At 43.7% G+C, this 16940-nt stretch overlaps 1 protein-coding gene across 1 annotated transcript; it reads left to right on the top strand.

The window, feature by feature from the left end:
- Positions 1-710: 710 nt before the first annotated feature.
- Positions 711-15508, top strand: ELOVL1 (ELOVL fatty acid elongase 1). The gene is made up of 8 exons (XM_053468803.1): positions 711-848; positions 9241-9317; positions 10132-10322; positions 10944-11024; positions 11554-11610; positions 12827-12932; positions 13046-13182; positions 13311-15508. Exons 2-8 carry the CDS (start codon positions 9260-9262, stop codon positions 13551-13553), a joined length of 873 nt encoding a protein of 290 aa, XP_053324778.1. The 5' UTR covers positions 711-848; positions 9241-9259; the 3' UTR covers positions 13554-15508.
- The last annotated feature ends 1432 nt before the right edge of the window (positions 15509-16940 follow it).

Raw genomic sequence — 16940 nt, 5'->3', positions numbered from 1 at the left:
TTTGACAAAGGAGGCTTTTTAGGCTGTGGGGTATTTTTTACTCTCTGGAACGGGGGCAACAATATGCATAAGTGTGTGTACCAAGAAATTAGAGAGGGGCGGTGAAGGTAAAGTGCAAAGGGTACAACAGGGGGCCCTTTCTACAGGGGCATGGCATGCCTGAGGTAAAGTGCAAAGGGTACAACAGGGGGCCCTTTCTACAGGGGCATGGCATGCCTGAGGTAATATGCCAAGGTCACAGCAGGCGGGAGTGCTTTGTACAGGGCCTCGGTGTGTCTGGGGCTATAAATGCAACGTTGCAACAGGTGGGCGCCCTTTCTGTAGGGTACATGCCGTGCCTGAGGGTCTATATCTCAAGGTTACAGCAGGGGGCGCCATCTCTGCAGGGGCATTGCGTACCTATTCCTAATCCAAAGCCTCCCACAGGTGTCTACCCAGCTACCTGGGCTTTTCCTGGCTTCGTGCTCTTACCCACCCGGGGCTATTTAGGAGAGCAGCAGCTGCCCTCCTCCCTCTCCCAGACACTGTCTTCCAGCTGCTGGAGGGTGTGGTGAGGGGGGTTGCTGTTCAGGAAGGGTGTGCCGGCCCTGTGTAGCTGCTCTGCCTGTTCCTCAGGCCCGGCCCTGCCTGTGACTGCAGCTCTCTGCCCACCCTGAGCCCTCCTCCCTCTTCCCCGTGTGCAGGCCGGAGCCCGGCTCGGGGTGTATTTGCGGAGTGAAGTTGAGTCACCGTAGGGGTGTGGTTACCCACATCTCCCTCTTTTTCTCCTTCCTTCCTCCTCTTTCACGCTCTCTCTATCAAGCTCAGGAGGGAGACAGGAGGATCGGGGCTCCAGATCACAACAGCAGGTAAACAAAGTTACAACTTTCCTGCTTTCTCACGGACAATCTCTCTTTCTCTCTCTCTCTCTGGAAAGTATGCCATGTTCTGCCACCCAGGGCAAGAGACCTCCGATCTACTTCCTCTCTGCCATGGGGCACTTGTGACAGCTTGGTTGGTTGCAGGGCCTGTTGCTTCCCTGCTGGTTTTACACCCTCTCCCCCCCTGGCCAGGGAAGGGTTAATCCGTGGGTGTGAGTGTGTGCCTGTCACTGGCGGTGAGCGTGCCTGGCACAGAGTGGCTTTTCTCTCACTTCTCACACCCCTTGCCCTCCACAGACCCTGGGGCTTCATGCATGCACTCCTCCCTCTCCATTCTGTATGTAGAGAGTCACATCTGGATTCTCTCTCTCCCAGCTAGTAAGAGCGGCTGGTGAGTGGGGAGAGACCAAGGTGAAAAAAAAGAAGCAACAGTGGTGGAGAGTGCAAGGGGTTAATAAGAGACCTAATTTTCTGGGATTGCCCTTTATTTTTGATGTTAGAGGTTTTTTTGTGACACTCGTGGGAATGGAGGGCTTACTGTGCTAAAAACCTTGAAGAGGATTGGAAAAGTTCTTCAAATGATGCCTTAGAGTTCTAGAACGTGAAGCAGATGCAGCGGTGACTTGAAAAGCCCCAGAGGAGGGTATTTCTAGCTCCTGGGGAGATATTGGGGGTAGATCTGCTGGTTAAGAAAGGTGAACGGTTTTCTTTTGATATGGAGGAAGGCTGGGATAAGGAGATGTTGAGAGGTCTAAGCAAGGTCAAACTAGCTGCTTGTCTGGAGGACGGTGACAGCTTGTGGTGGTCCGGATACCTGTGTATGTCTCGCTAGTTTGGGGAGGGTGGTCAGGCGGAGGGACTCTTCTCTGGAGGCAGGAGAGCATGTCTCACTGGAGTGTGGAGTTCTGCTTAAGCCTTTTTGTAAGAGGAGGGGAGTGAGAGCCTCCGCAGCATGGGGGGGGGGATTTGGATCTGGAGTCCGGCTGTAATGTAGGTGAAAGGTGAGTGCAGGTGAAGGATGGGTGTGTTTGGGAGGGGAGCGTGGTATGTGGCTTCTCCAACCCCGCTAAATTCTTTGGAGAGTTAATCCCCTCCCCCCCACACTGAAGAAGAGCAGGAAACCTTGACTTGCTGTAAGAGGGCACTGAAAAAGAGGGTAAATATTGATATAATGTGTATATACATATGCGGTTTCCAGTGTTAATGCATACGCTGCATGTGACGAGTCTCATGCAGAAATTCAGAATTTTTTTTTGTTGGGAGCAGCTTGGGTTCTGATTACCTCGTAGGTCTCATGGTGTGTGATGTCATCAGAGCCTGCCCTTAACACTCCCCCGGTTGGCACCTACCCAGTCGGGCGGAAGGCTCCTTTAATCCTGTAGGTGCAATATTTTGGTTCCACAGGGTCAGAACACTCTGTGCCTTCTCTTGCCTCTTAACCCCTCCGTTACCAGAACATTTAGCAATGTGTAAAATGCCTGACCAGCACTCACTTTTCTTAAAAAAAATCATTTTTAATTCATATTTTGTTACATGCTGTTGTACAGCACTATGGAAAATTCCTATATAATGATGCTCTGAATTAAGGAAAACAAAGTTTTGGCTGTAAATATCTGCTTAGTGTGACCTTGGATAAAATAACCCCCATGACCCCATCTGCTGAGTATTAAACTTGTGCATATGCCTCCTTTTTACGGAGGCTTGATTGCTAGTTTGCCTGTCGGGCCTTTGCTTCATCATTTTGACCTCCATTTACCAGAAGATGGAGTTTTTAATAGATACTTCGTAGCGTCGCTTGGGTATATCCTTTATGATGCAATAACGAGTGTCTGTACCATTACTTGTGTGGGAGGTTTATTTACCAGGGTGGAAAAAGTAGATCATACCCAAATATATCTGACCTCATCTGCAGCTCTAGAGAGACGAGCCCCCCTCCAACCTGCAGCTCTGGAGAGAGACCCCCCTCCCACCTGCAGCTCTGGAGAGAGACCCCCCTCCCACCTGCAGCTCTGGAGAGAGACCCCCCTCCCACCTGCAGCTCTGGAGAGAGACCCCCCTCCCACCTGCAGCTCTGGAGAGAGACCCCCCTCCCACCTGCAGCTCTGGAGAGAGACCCCCCTCCCACCTGCAGCTCTGGAGAGAGACCCCCCTCCCACCTGCAGCTCTGGAGAGAGACCCCCCCCTCTGCAGCAGGATGTTGACATTCTGGAGGGAGTTCAGATAAGGACGACTACAATGGTGAATGGTTTGCAGGATAAAACATTAAGGGATCACAATATGATATCTTGAAAGACAGAGGATGGGATGGAAACCTTTCGTTTTTCGAAGAAGGAGAAAATGTTAGAACAAGAGGCCTTAATCTAAAACTAGTAGACCAGTTACTTATATGGACTGCAGAAGTGGTAGAGGGTAATACGGTGATGGAAGTTAAACATGCATGGGATAGACATACGGCTCCTGAATCTAAGACAAGACCAACAAATCTTTACATCAGGAAAAACTATCTAGTCTATCAGGAAGCAGCTAGAAAATAAAACTTCACAAACAGCAGGTGTTTTGAAAGCCCGTATTGTTGGCTCGTAGCAGGTGATGCTTAATTCATACGCATCGTTTCCAGCAGAATGAAACGGGTTATGTTTTAGACATTTAAAAAGCGTGTTTTTTTTGTTTTTTTTTATGGTGTTCCTGGTGAGGAGGGATGCATTCTGGGCTGGTTCCTTTCCAGCTCTGAAGAATGATATTTCCGTGAGTGTTTTCCGGATAGCAGGGAGTGACGTGCTGCCCTCTCCCCGGCCAAATCCGTTTCAGGAACCGGGGTGTGAACCACTACAAACACTCCTAACTTCATACCTGCAAACACATGACACCGCGCCAGAAACGCGGATCACCGCTCGCGCAAGCCTCCTCTGTTACTGTAACATTTCAATTTGCTTGTTTTTTTTGTTTTTTTTGTTTTTTTTTTATGGAGGGTCCTCGAAATATATAATAAAAAAAAAAAAACATATAAAATTTTTTTTTTTACTAATGTTCTATTGCCGAAGTGAGACAATGTATTACATTTCAATTTAAAAATATATATATATATATATATATATATATATATATATATATATATATATATATATATTTGAATACTGATTTATTTATTTTTTTATCTGGTCCAAATGCTCTTATTAACCCTTTATTTTAAATTTTCCATATGAACAAGTATTAATTTTGTGAATGAATGAATGCACAAACACTTTATCGAGATGACGGGCACCCTGAGATGAGTTCCGATTAATTGCAGTTATCAGGGCTTGATATTTTTTTTCTGTACGGAACCACAAACTTTGCCAGTGGCTCATTGGCTGTTGGGCGACTACAATTCCCATGATGCTTCCAGTGGGCTTGGTGTGCTAGCGCGTGAATGAGCGTAATGGGAGTAACCTGTGGGCTGTGTGTGTTTTTTACAACACCGTGGTATCGAATAGTATTTGATGACTAAAAGGTTGTGGTGTCATGGTGTGGCAATCAGTGTGTCGTAATATCGTCAGACAAATTCGTTAGTGTTACCAAACGTGTGTCTTCACAGCTATCGTTACCCAGCATTAGTGTAACAAAGTGTTCCGTATCTTTCAGTGTCACATGTAATATTATTTAATAATAATTATAAAGAATATATTATAATGTCTTCTAGGCGTTTGGATACCATGTGACTCTCGTCATTAATACACTGGACTGCTATCATATCTGCCTTTTTCTTTCTAAATCTCCTGAACCTTCTTTCTTCCTCAATAAACTAGAACTTTATGGCTTTTGCCCTTTAAATATTTAACAGGATCCACAGAACCTCAATCGCCATCTGTTCATTTATCGAGGATATCAGCAGTTTTACAGCTTTTTTTTTTTTTTACCCTATTAGATAAAACTAATAATAATGAGATAACCGTAATCTTTGGATAGGGTTTTGTTGCATCTGCTACCGGGTATTACGAAGAGTTTTTTTTGTTTGTTGGTTTTTTTTTATAAACCATAAATGTTGGGATTTTTTTTTTTGCTTCATTTTAAAAGTGTTAATTTTTTTTATAGTAATTAAAAAAAAACAAAAAAACATTTTAATCAGCTTCCAATTGATACTAATAAACATGGGGCTTATTCACTAAACAGTGAGTCTAGACTGTCCAGTCTATGAATGTTGATGAATGGGAACATACAGCTGCTGCAGAACTCCTTGGAATCCAGAACTGTTGCTCTCTGTTTTGCCCCAAGAAGTTGTATTCCTGGGTAAACAAGGTGCTTGTTATCCATATCCGGATCACTGTGCTGCTTTCACGAACCGTGCGTGATTTTGCAGTAAGGAATGATGAATAATTCATGCATTTTTAGTTTTTTATACTTTTTTTTTTTTTAAATTAAGTTGTCCTTAGCAGGTGCCAAGAGCTTAAAATTAATAAGGAATTCAAGGATGCAGGAGCTGCGATGGTTCAATGCACCATAAAGAGCAGTATGGTCGGTAAATGGCCACGTCCACCCAGCACCCGGAAGGCTGGGGATTGTAGGAGTGGGGTTCGTATCTGTCATGATCCTTACATTAACAGGTGCTGGGTTTAGAGGGTTTTTATGTCATCTTTGGTGTTATCGGCGACTTCATGCTTTAAATTTTTAGTTATAATGGAGTCAGAAAATGGCGACGTTTTCTCTCCGGGATAGATGTTGGGTTTGGAATCTTGTGGCTTTAGGATCTTTGATGCACTTTCATGAGGTTCTGCCCTAAAGCAACCCCAAAGAAACCTGACAGATCTGCCCAAAAATGTCCTGTTAACGGATTCTGGGTTCATTTTGTGTTGAATGGGGGCACTGAATACTGTGCGAGGTCTGGTTTTAGGAACATATTTTATCACTCTATAATCCTAACACACCTGTAATCTTCAATATTTTTTTATAAATCTTGATAGATGACTTTGGGGGCAACTTGTTTTTTTCATTCTTTCTCATGTGGTCCTTCAATCTGCCACGTCCAATCCAGAAAGGGATACTTTGTGATCTCTTTCCCATCTTTTATCCAATAATAAAAGTTTAGATCGTGCTGAAGGTTCTGTCGGTCCAAAAGCAAAGCGTACATCTGCGTGTTACGCTGCAGTCAGAAGAAACCTTCTGCCGAGATATCGCTGTGCTAAATAAACAGAATGCGACGGCTCATCAGACCTGTTTGGCTCATCAAGTCTGTCTCTAAAGACTCAGACCTTAATCAGTCGTGGGTCTCGTCTAAGATTCAGGAGCCATATGCCTATCCCATGCATGTTTACTGTATTACCCTCTACCACTTCTGCTGGGAGGCTGTTCCACTTATCTACTACCCTCTCAGTCAAGTCAAACTTGCTTACTTTTACTTCTAAACCTATTAACAACAAACAGTCTAGTGGATGCACCTCGGGTGTTTGCGGAGTTAACAGCTGTCTTTATGAACAGCTTCATACATGGCAGTGAAACTCAGTGGTGCGCTGCGCAGGAATCGCGCGTCTCTGCGAACTAGCAATTATTCCAAAAATAGTCTACGAATGTGACATTAATACGACAGCAGATATTTAGTAACCATGTGAACGAGGAGGGATTCAGTAAATATGGGGGAATCTGAAAAGGTTGGATTTTTTTTTCTTGATGGGGGGGTGGGGTGTAATCCTCTTTACTATAATGTGATCTTGTAAAGCGCATGAATGAACTCAAACTCATAAAAGAATGTGTTGGCAGCTCAGACCCTGTCGGCCGTCTAGTCTGTCCGTTTTTCCTGCTGTAAAGACTCGAACCTTAATCAGTCGTTGGTCTCATCTTAGATTCAGGAGCCATATGCCTATCCCATGCATGGTTATATCCCCTCACTGTATTACCCTCTACCACTTCTGCTGGGAGACTGTTCCACTTATCTACTACCCTCTCAGTCAAGTCAAACTTGCTTACTTTTACTTCTAAACCTATGTCATTTCTCCTCCTCTGAAGAGAACTTCCCCCCGTACTTTGTTAAACCCCTTTATGTATTTAAACATCGTGTCCCCTGATAGGCCAGCACCGCCTTGGAACCCGTTCTACGTTATGACTGTGCCCCTTCTGCAAAACCGGGGGAAGATGGCCCTCTTGGACGATCAAGCCCTCCGGCGTCCCGCTGCTCAATGGGCCGTTACAGGGGAATGCAGCAGAATTCTGTAGAATGGACGTGTTTTGAGTGATCGCAGTTGATCCTCCCCTCGTGTACCTTTTTCGTGTTTCACATGCACCCTTTATGGTTTTCCTCCAAGCGGTATGTTAGGATTATGTCTCAACTTTAACCCCCCTGCGAATCTGGACCCCAGGGGGCGGCACTTATGAATGCCACTCATACTAGCTGCGCTACTGCGCATGCATACAATCCTACACATGCGCAGTATGCGTTCTCGGGTCCTGAATCCCGCCGAGCTCTATCTCTGTCCCAAAAAACAGAATAGAGGAACAAAATTGGGACTGTCCCGCACAAAGTGGGACAGTTGGTAGGCATGTCCTTACACCGTGCATGGGATGTATTGCATGTCTTTAAACTGCCTTAGCAATCCGGACTCATGGCTTGCATGTCCTGCTGCTCACTTTAAATGTTTTAAATAAAGTTGATTTAAAGACACATCAATGGATGCTAGGTGAGTAATGGCGGTAGTGCACACAGTGCTGATAGTACATACTACCTGTGTGTGAGGCGCTGCGTTACTGCTAGTGTGCTCCTTTCTTTATAATAGTAATAATATTATGCAGTAGTATATTATTTAGATTACAAAGCTGAGAGAGCGTTTATGTCCATGGGGACAAGATAAGCCCAGGCCGCACCACCCAGATACCCCCTGGCCAGGACAGCCTGGGGCTTCTTTACTGTGTTATTACCCCGGCTGGAGTACCCCAGCTGTACTGTATATGGGAGGCCGGGGAGGAGGTGGTAAATGTGAATTACGCACCTAATTCTGCCCCTGGAAGCCATTATATCCTAATACAATCTCTTTATGGAGGGGGTATACTATAAATATATATAATATGGGTATGATGTATAAAAACCATTTGCTACAGAAATCTATAGAATCGCCCCCTGGTTGCTATGGAAATCGGAAGACTTTCCAAACTTGGTCACTTTTGATACACGACACTCGATGTTGGAATATTTTTAGAGTACCGCGTTAAAACCTTGAGCTTTCTTTCTCCGTTTTAATGATCTCTGCGGGTCCGGGTAATGGATTTTCATTTTTAATGCGCCGTTCCCAAGCGTAGCGGGCAGTCTGTCGCCCTCCTGGCGTCTATTAATACCGCGCGTGATATTACTGCATATCACAGATATTAAAAGCATGCCGCGCCACCCCTGCACTGTTTATTTATATTCTTACATGACGTCAGCCGGAGCAGATGAAAGGCGGTGGAACTCGCAGTCGGAGCGCTTGCATTTTAACCGTTCAAATTGCTAGGTGTCATTTATTTGTTTTTTTTTATAGCGCCTTCATATTCCGCAGCGCTGTACACTTGGGTAATATGCGTAGCTTCCCAGGATTCCTAAATCTGAGTTCCTCTAACTTTTTGGGTCACTTTTTCTAGAATACCAATGCATAGAAACATTCAACGGGAGATCAGACCTATCCAGGCCGTCTAGTCTGCCTGTTTTTTTTCCTGCTGTAAGGACTCAAACCTAAACTAGTTGTTAGTCTTGATAGAGAATTCAAATGCCTATCTCATGCATGTTTAAATAAATTCCCTCACTGTATTATCCTCTACCACTTCTCCAGGGAGGCTGTGCAACTTATCTACCACCCTCACCCATCTCATAAAGGCAGAGATCTTTAGTGCGCTTCCTCTGCATTTTATGGAGGCTTCTGTTCAACCCCTATCGGGTACCAGACTGACTTCTACATGTTGGTGGCATTGTCTTGCTGGTGACCTCCTGATCCAGGCAACTGCCTGACGTGCCAGGGATTAACACCGGCTCTGCCCAAATTCTACACAACTTGTTCTGGCCCTGCTTTGAGTACTGGAGAAATTCAAATTAATTTGGATCAAATTCATAGGGCCCCCAAAGTTGTGTTTGTTTTAGAACCTTTTTAAATGTTACCATGTTTTGCATTTAATTAATTTTATGCAAATGACTTTGTAACAACTCCTCGGCAGATTTGCGTGAATGGATTTTCTTTGGTTTGGGCCCGCAAACTGATTTATTTAAATGAGCAAATGAATATTATATATATTACACCATATTATGCACTCATGGAGGATGTGGAGACGCAATAACCGGTTTGCGAATGAATGTCATATCTTGGCGCAAGTATAGTATATGTGATCACACATGACGGGTTTTACGTTGTGTTTTGACAGTCGCTAACGAGCCTTTTATTTGGTTTTCCAGGTTGTGAGCGGTTGTAAAGATGGAAGCCGTACTCTCGGAATGGGTGCAGAAATACCATGACTTCATGAAAGGAGCAGGTGAGATCTGGAATACGGCCGTTCCTCATTCTCCAGCGTGGTTTGTCTTACTTCACCTGTTATTGTGCTGTGACTTCTGCTGATTCTGGCTGAGGGTCTTTGTTTGTAGACACCTGAAGAGATCCCATTTAATGCCCCCCCCCCCCCGGGCTTCTTCATCCCCAGTGCAGATACTGTTTTTATTTTGCATATACGAATGTATTTATTTCATGCATTCTGGTGTTGCTTATAAAGAGCTGCGGACATACGGGATGCTATGCAAATAAAGACACAACCTGTATCTTCCCAGATCGGTTTTCATTTCCCTCTGCCGCCCGTCCACCTGTCCGTCACTCGACACACCATTCATGCTTCGGAGGGTTCATTAAAAGGTTCATTTATACAGTATAGATCTGTCACTTTCCCTAATCCTGTGTTCTACAGGACGCTAAAATAATGATGTTTATACAATTAAGTGAACATTTTAATTATTCCTTTCTTTTAAGTTCCTTCTCCGTATCAGGTCTGCCAGCCTTAGAACAGGATGGTAATTTAGTTATGCGGGTCAAGCTCCCATCACTCCTTTATCGCCCCCATCACTCCTTTATCGCCCCCATCACTCCTTTATCGCCCCCATCACTCCTTTATCGCCCCCATCACTCCTGTGTTCCAGTGGCACCCTTTGGCTATTATGTTACAGCCAGAGACTTCCTTGTTTTCTGTGAGGACAGCTCAGTGACCCCCAAACTTTTGTGTGTGTGTATGTAAATAAAATATATATATTCTTTTTTTATGCCATGTACAAACCAAATGTGTTTTTGCTTCTCTCTCTCAGACGCCAGGATAGGTCACTATCCCTTGATGCACTCGCCGTTTCTGCCTGCGGCCATCCTCCTGGGTTATGTCTACTTTGTGCTGTCCCTCGGGCCCCGGATTATGGCGAATCGGAAGGCTTTCGACCTGAAGCCGTTAATGGTTGTGTATAACTTTGGCCTTGTGGCTCTTTCGGCATTTATTGTTTACGAGGTACGTTACGGAGTGATTGATTATATATTATCGGAGTGAGCTGTGGGGTTTTTATATAGTAGCAGCATTGGAACTATTCTTTAACAATTTTACTATTTTTTAATAGGTTTTGGGGGTATTTGTACAGATATGACTCTCCTTAAAGAAATACACATTTAGGGTACATGAATTAAGTGTTTGTTTTTTTGGGGGGGGTGGGGGCTTTCAGACCGTATAGGTATTGCAAACTTTTCTCCTAAAAAGTGTGCTTTTTATTGAAAATTCAGTTGCTGTTAGTCATTTTGTGTAACAGCCACAATGCTCCTTGTTTAACTCTTTAGGTGTCATAGTGGTAAGAAAGTACATTTCACCCACACTGGAAGCTCATTGCAATGGCTTATGCATATATTCCCGTTTCTATCAATCGCCATTAAGAAATGAACAAAAAAATAGCATTTAGCAACAACGGATTACATCATACAGACAATGTTAATTCATCGTTTCTGTGGCTGTTGATGACACGTTCACAGGAAACTGGAATGATAAAACTAATGATGTACAGCTAGTTATCAAGAGATAAGACAAGAGAGAATAATAAAATCAGGTGCTGGCTGATAACCAAACGCAATTGTTTCTTTCTAGTTCTTGATGTCTGGGTGGCTAACTGGCTATACTTGGCGCTGCGACCCTGTGGATACATCTGATAGTCCGATGGCCCTCAGGGTGAGTGACTGCTAAAACTGCTTGGCTGCGGGTAGGTCACGGAGACCACTTTTCTCTTTCGTATTAATGTGTAACATCATGACTCGCACCTTTCCAAGAAATCCATATTGGTGAAGAAACCCACGCTTTCCCCCCCCTCCTTTTAAAGTCATGCCACCTGTTACCTCCTTCCACTCGGCACCTGCTGGACTTTGGACAATAAACAGAGGGGAGATAAGCTTGTTATTATCTCCATTATTCTGCTTCCATTACCGGTGATGGTAACTTGACCCTAACCCTCCCTTCCACGTCTATCCGAGATTCATCTGCACTACCCATTTAATGGCATTATAAGCCAGTGATATGCAATGTATACATATATCATAATATAACATCATTATAACGCACTCAAAAGTTAAGTGTCCTTTGGTCTGAGATGAATTCTGTATTGGGTTTTTTTTGTATAGCTGGCAGCCTTGGGGTATTGTTCATTTTAAACTATTTTACTAGCGAGGTGGCCTTTACAGACGCTTTTATTCTTTCTCCCCAGATGGTGCGGGTAGCTTGGCTGTTCCTCTTCTCGAAATTTATCGAGCTACTGGATACTGTAAGTGTGGACTGTGTAATGACATGGTATTTGAGTCAAATGATGCTTAAAATTAGTATAATTGAACTGGGCCGGAAGACGAGGCCGGGAAAATTTGGCCTTCAGTCGACCTGCAGGTGCGGCAACATTGTGTTTATATATATATATATATATATATATATATATATATATATATTAAAAAAAAAAGCACATTTAAATTCACTGACTTCATTTATCAAAAAAACGCAGCTTATCTAAAACCTACAAGCCGGATCAATAAATGTAATTTCCTTGTCTCTCTAATGGATGTCAGAGAAAAGTCACCGCTATTATCTCACTTTAACTCTTTCAACATTCTTTTGTAAAGTTACCGGTACCTACCCTGTAATGTGTGTACATTTACTCTTCACGTCATTGCGATGCGTGACCCGGCAAGGGATTGGCTCTTTGCCCTGCTTGCCTGACCTTTGTACTTACTGCGTATCTTGCCGGATACTTCTGGGTTTAAAACTTTTGTTTTTAGTCAAAGCAAAAATAGTCTTTTGAATAGGCGATTTTAAACAGTCCGTGAATGTTGGTTACCATCATTCTTTTTATTTATTTATTATAAAAAAATAAAATAAAAAAAACTCTGGTAAATTTTATAGTGCTGTGTACAAATTGTCTGAGATTTACACCAAAGTGTGGTTTCTGTCTCGCTCCACCATGCACCCCATGTCGGGTCCGCCACATGTTTTGTGCAGTAATAATCTCTGCCCCCCCCCCCCGGCTATCTGATCCTGTAATAAACTGTTAATGCTAGACTGTGTCTGGCAAGATATTCAGCCCGCTTCTGCCTGATACGTCAACACAATGTCCGCCTTGTTTAAAAATTGTAAATGTCAGACTACTTAGTAGTTTTGTTTTGTTTTTTTGAGCTTTGCAGAGTTTTATATCACACGTGGAACCACCAATTACATTGTCATGGTTTTCACCGAAACTCTGCAATCTAGCAAATCACAAAACCTATGTAGATTTTAGATCTTGGTAGCGATGTTTAGGTTCCGCAACCAGAGAGTTTGTCTTCGTGAACGACGACTGTGCCCTAGGCATGCTTTGGCCTTACTTAATGATTGCTGGATCCCCAGGCTATATACAACGTAAAATAGTGATCCAGCATTCAGTGTAGATACCTGTGTTTATTAGTAAGCTGAAAAGACGTTTCTTGTCTCGTGACGTCTGCTATCCCTTTTCCCAGGTATTCTTTGTCTTGAGAAAGAAGAACGGTCAGATCACATTCTTGCATATTTTCCATCACTCTGTACTGCCTTGCAGTTGGTGGTGGGGAGTAAAGTTTGGTCCAGGTGAGTTGTCATGTCTATTAGCTTTTTGAAAGCATTTATTTATTTTTGTGCATTGGGTTTTCCAGCAAAAACTGTGAACTTGACACTTTTATTTCCTTCCTCTGCAACTCCAGGTGGTATGGGGTCTTTTCACGCCATGATCAATTCCCTGGTCCACGTCATCATGTACTTCTACTATGGCCTTTCTGCTGCTGGTCCGCGGTTCCAGAAGTACCTGTGGTGGAAGAAACATATGACTGCCATCCAGCTGGTAAGTGATTGAGGGCATATATATTTTCTAAACATGTTTGTTCACATGCATAACCAAATGTCATGAGACGCGTGTTACCCTTCTGCCATACCACCCCCCACATTCATTACTTCTGCTTTATCTCTCAGATCCAATTCGTGCTGGTCTCCATCCACATAACCCAGTATTATTTTATGCCCAGCTGTGACTATCAGTTCCCCATCTTCATTCACCTCATCTGGATCTACGGCACGGTCTTCTTCATCCTGTTTTCCAATTTCTGGTATCAGGCTTACACCAAAGGAAGACGCCTGCCCAAGATGGGCGCAGCTGCCAACGGAGCCCTTCACCAGAACGGCAAAGCCAACAATGGCAAAGCCAAACAAAATTAAATCCAAGGAAGACACAAACGCAGCGTACCAAAACTTGCGCACAAGTGTAGCAGGTGCAAGAAGCGGGAGATGTCACTTTTTTTTCCCCCCCCAAACCTGCCAGATTTGGTTTCCTACTGCGTCTGGGGCTTACACCAGCCAAATGAAGTGCCTACAAGACTGTTTGATCCAAGTGTCCATCCCCCATCCAGCCTATGTTTCTCCTCCCGCTGTATCTACCCGTTTAACTCCATCCCACCACTCCTGAATATGTGAAGAAGCCACCTCGCTCCGAAACGTCATCATTGCATTGTATCTGTATTCTGTCACAGTCCCGCAACAGCAACCAGGAATCCAGATTCCTGCCTCGTCACATTCCAGTATCTCCCCCCTCTTACAAGGAGTAAAGGCCGGGGGGCCGATTCCTTGCCAACTCCATAACCTTATCTGTATCTTTGTTTGCACTGGGAACTTTCTGGTCACTGGGAGATCTGTACAATGGTTTATAGAAGGTGCAGGAATTCTAAAATACTTGAATACAGGGTTTTGTGCCTTATACCTTTTTTTTTTTTTAGGTCATTATGTTGCTATTTTTGTCCAAAGGAGACAACAGTATTTCGTGGGGGTGTTTTTGTGCGTAGGGTATACGTTGTGTTAAATTTGAATTCACCTGGCCGGAGATGGGTTGTCGGCTATTTTGCCACCTATGACATCATCCATAAACCACACACCACTTACCCCTGTTTTCCCGTCCATACTATCTCCACTAGTGTCACAGAATTATTACACTGTAGGGCTTTCAAATCTCTTTACCGGCAGCAAGATCCACACGGTGATTATTCCACAAGATCTGCCAGAGGCAAACGGGCAACTTACTATTATCACATGGCACAGTGAAGCTGTTCTTTGCGGGACTGTATTTATTTTTTAAATGCGATGCAGCAATGCGTGTAATCGATATCCAGGACAGAGGGTGTAGGCAGCGGTGGGGGGGTTTGTGCCGCATTGAATTTGGGAGCTTTATTTTTTTGTGTGTAATTTACCTGCAAGTCTGCCAGAATCTATTTATCAGTTTTGTGTAATATGGGAAATAAAAGGCTTATTATTGCACAATGGAAATATCAAAGATAGCTCTTAGATAGAAAAAGTATTTTTTAAGCCATCGACTTGTATGGAAAGTACAGCGAGATGGAGGGTGATTATTTAAACGATCTCGTCATCTCGAATTGAGGACTGTTCTTTCCAGGTCTGTGTTCTTACATCATAGTATATCTTCTAGATGCAAATCTGCTGGGTTCTAAAACCTTTCCGAAATAAATAAATAAACAAAAACAAAATAGGATTGGCCAAATTACAGCTTTTGCTGTTGGGTTATAACCCCTTTTAGCGACTGGGTTGGATTTGTAATCTAACGGAGCCGTAGGTTGGCCGAGGCAGTTTACCTGCGCTGTTAGAAACCCTGTTAACCCTTTGTGTGCCACGAATGCACATCTTTGCATGCCCATCACTCAAAATGTCAGGTTCAGAACCAATGCAATAATATCTCCGTGGCTGTCCGAATCTTCTGAGCAGCTTCGTCTTTATTTTCCCGTATGTCTGTTTGTAAATAACCATTATTAACTTATGTTAATTTTTACCTTTTAATTCAAGTACAGTGTATTGAAGATCTAAAATATGTACAGCTAGGGTGGGGGGGGATACACATGGCCAGATTTCCATGGCCATGCCCCTCCCCCCTTAGCAAAATCCCCAAAAAGGAATCCATGCCTCTGTGTGTTCCATGAAGGAAGCCCGATTCCGATTCACCGATACAAGAGGTGCTTTATTACTAAGGAGGGTTCTCCTGGTTCTTGATTTAACCAGAGAAGGAGTCTCACATGTGCCTTACCGTTTTACTGTGTCACTCCATTCCTGAACTGTATCCCAAATCACCTTGTACTGTTATTAAAACATCTTCCACCCCGATGTATCTTCCATCTTATGTCACATTTTATCCGTCTTTGGGGGTGATGCAGGAAGAGTAATTCTCTTGCAAAGTAAAAATGTGGCGCTGGGGCATTCCTAGGGCGCCGGGGTGATTTACTGCACTTTTACCACTCTGCATCAGAATTACAACTTTGTAATTAAGTATCCGTTCCTGAGCACACCAGAGTTGGCTCATACCTCATGTATAACCTATGTACGGAACACGCTACACACTAGTTTTAGCTATAATTAGCAAGGTGGAAGACAAGTACGTTTTATGTAGAGGTTGTAGAGTGGGCCTGTCCAAAGAGAGTTTATGCGCACCCACGCTCCTCCTATCGGCACTTATGTTGTCATGTATGATGTTATTTTCATCGGCTATTGCTACTCTGGGTTTTTAATGATATCCCTGCTTGAACACTGGCTAATAAACGAAAATGAGTGATATTTTGATGCTCAAGCAAGTCTGTCCTCCAGTGCGGTTGGGTTCGAGACCCTTGTGGCTAGACCTGACGTAAGCAGATGCAGAATTCACGCAGTGGCATCGGAGAGAAGAGATGGATTGCAAACCGGCTCCAAGACACAGGTAAAAGGGTTCTTCCACCGGAAGCCTGGAATACTCGTGTTATAGAATATATAGGAATTAGACCTGAAGGACCCTATCGGTCCAGACCGGTGGATAATTCTCATTGAGCAGGAAAAGTATTCTCCAAATTCACGTGTTTTGACTTAATGTTTGGATCAAAAGTTAAGTTCTGACTTCAGGGACAGCTGTGGTGATGTCCTCTGCTTCCTCCTAAGGGTTTCACCAATAAGGAAGCCTAGTCCTGAAACTCTTGCACCAATATGTGGAGATGGCTGCTTTTGTCAAATGCAGATGTGGTGCACCCAGCAAATTTTGAATTTTTGTTTTAAGTTGGTGAACCTGGCACCATGAGCTGGGATTGGGGTCTTTATGCAGATATTGTGCTCGGTTCTCTCCCTAATCAGTAAATGATTGGAACAGCCGCTCAGAGATACCTCTGGTGGCCAAAACAGGGCTTGTGTTAAGTTAACATTTTCAGACATGTTGTGTAGAAGGTAGGAGCTGAGAAGCTGCACACTGATTGGTTCAAAACATGAACCATCTTAAAAATACATGTACCAGTTAACATATTACAGGAGATTTGTTATTATGACATAAGCTTATAACATACATTTTATAGGTCCTACAAAAGGTGGAGTCACCCAGTTCTGCCCCACGAATCCAGGCGATGCTTTACACGAGTCTGCTGTGAGGGCAAACTTCGAGGGGGCCGAGTATTTGTAACGAAGATAGTTTAGGCTCTCATATACTCGTAAGTAGAAGCAATGACCCCGATGTATGATATGAGAATGCTTGCGCTTTCATAAAAGGCTGCTGCTCTTATTTAAGTTACATTTCACAACCTCTAGTACCAGTTC

This window comes from Spea bombifrons, chromosome 6, assembly GCF_027358695.1.
Source record: "Spea bombifrons isolate aSpeBom1 chromosome 6, aSpeBom1.2.pri, whole genome shotgun sequence".
Classification (NCBI taxonomy): domain Eukaryota; kingdom Metazoa; phylum Chordata; class Amphibia; order Anura; family Pelobatidae; genus Spea; species Spea bombifrons.
This window is presented reverse-complemented; position numbering and strand designations above follow the sequence as displayed.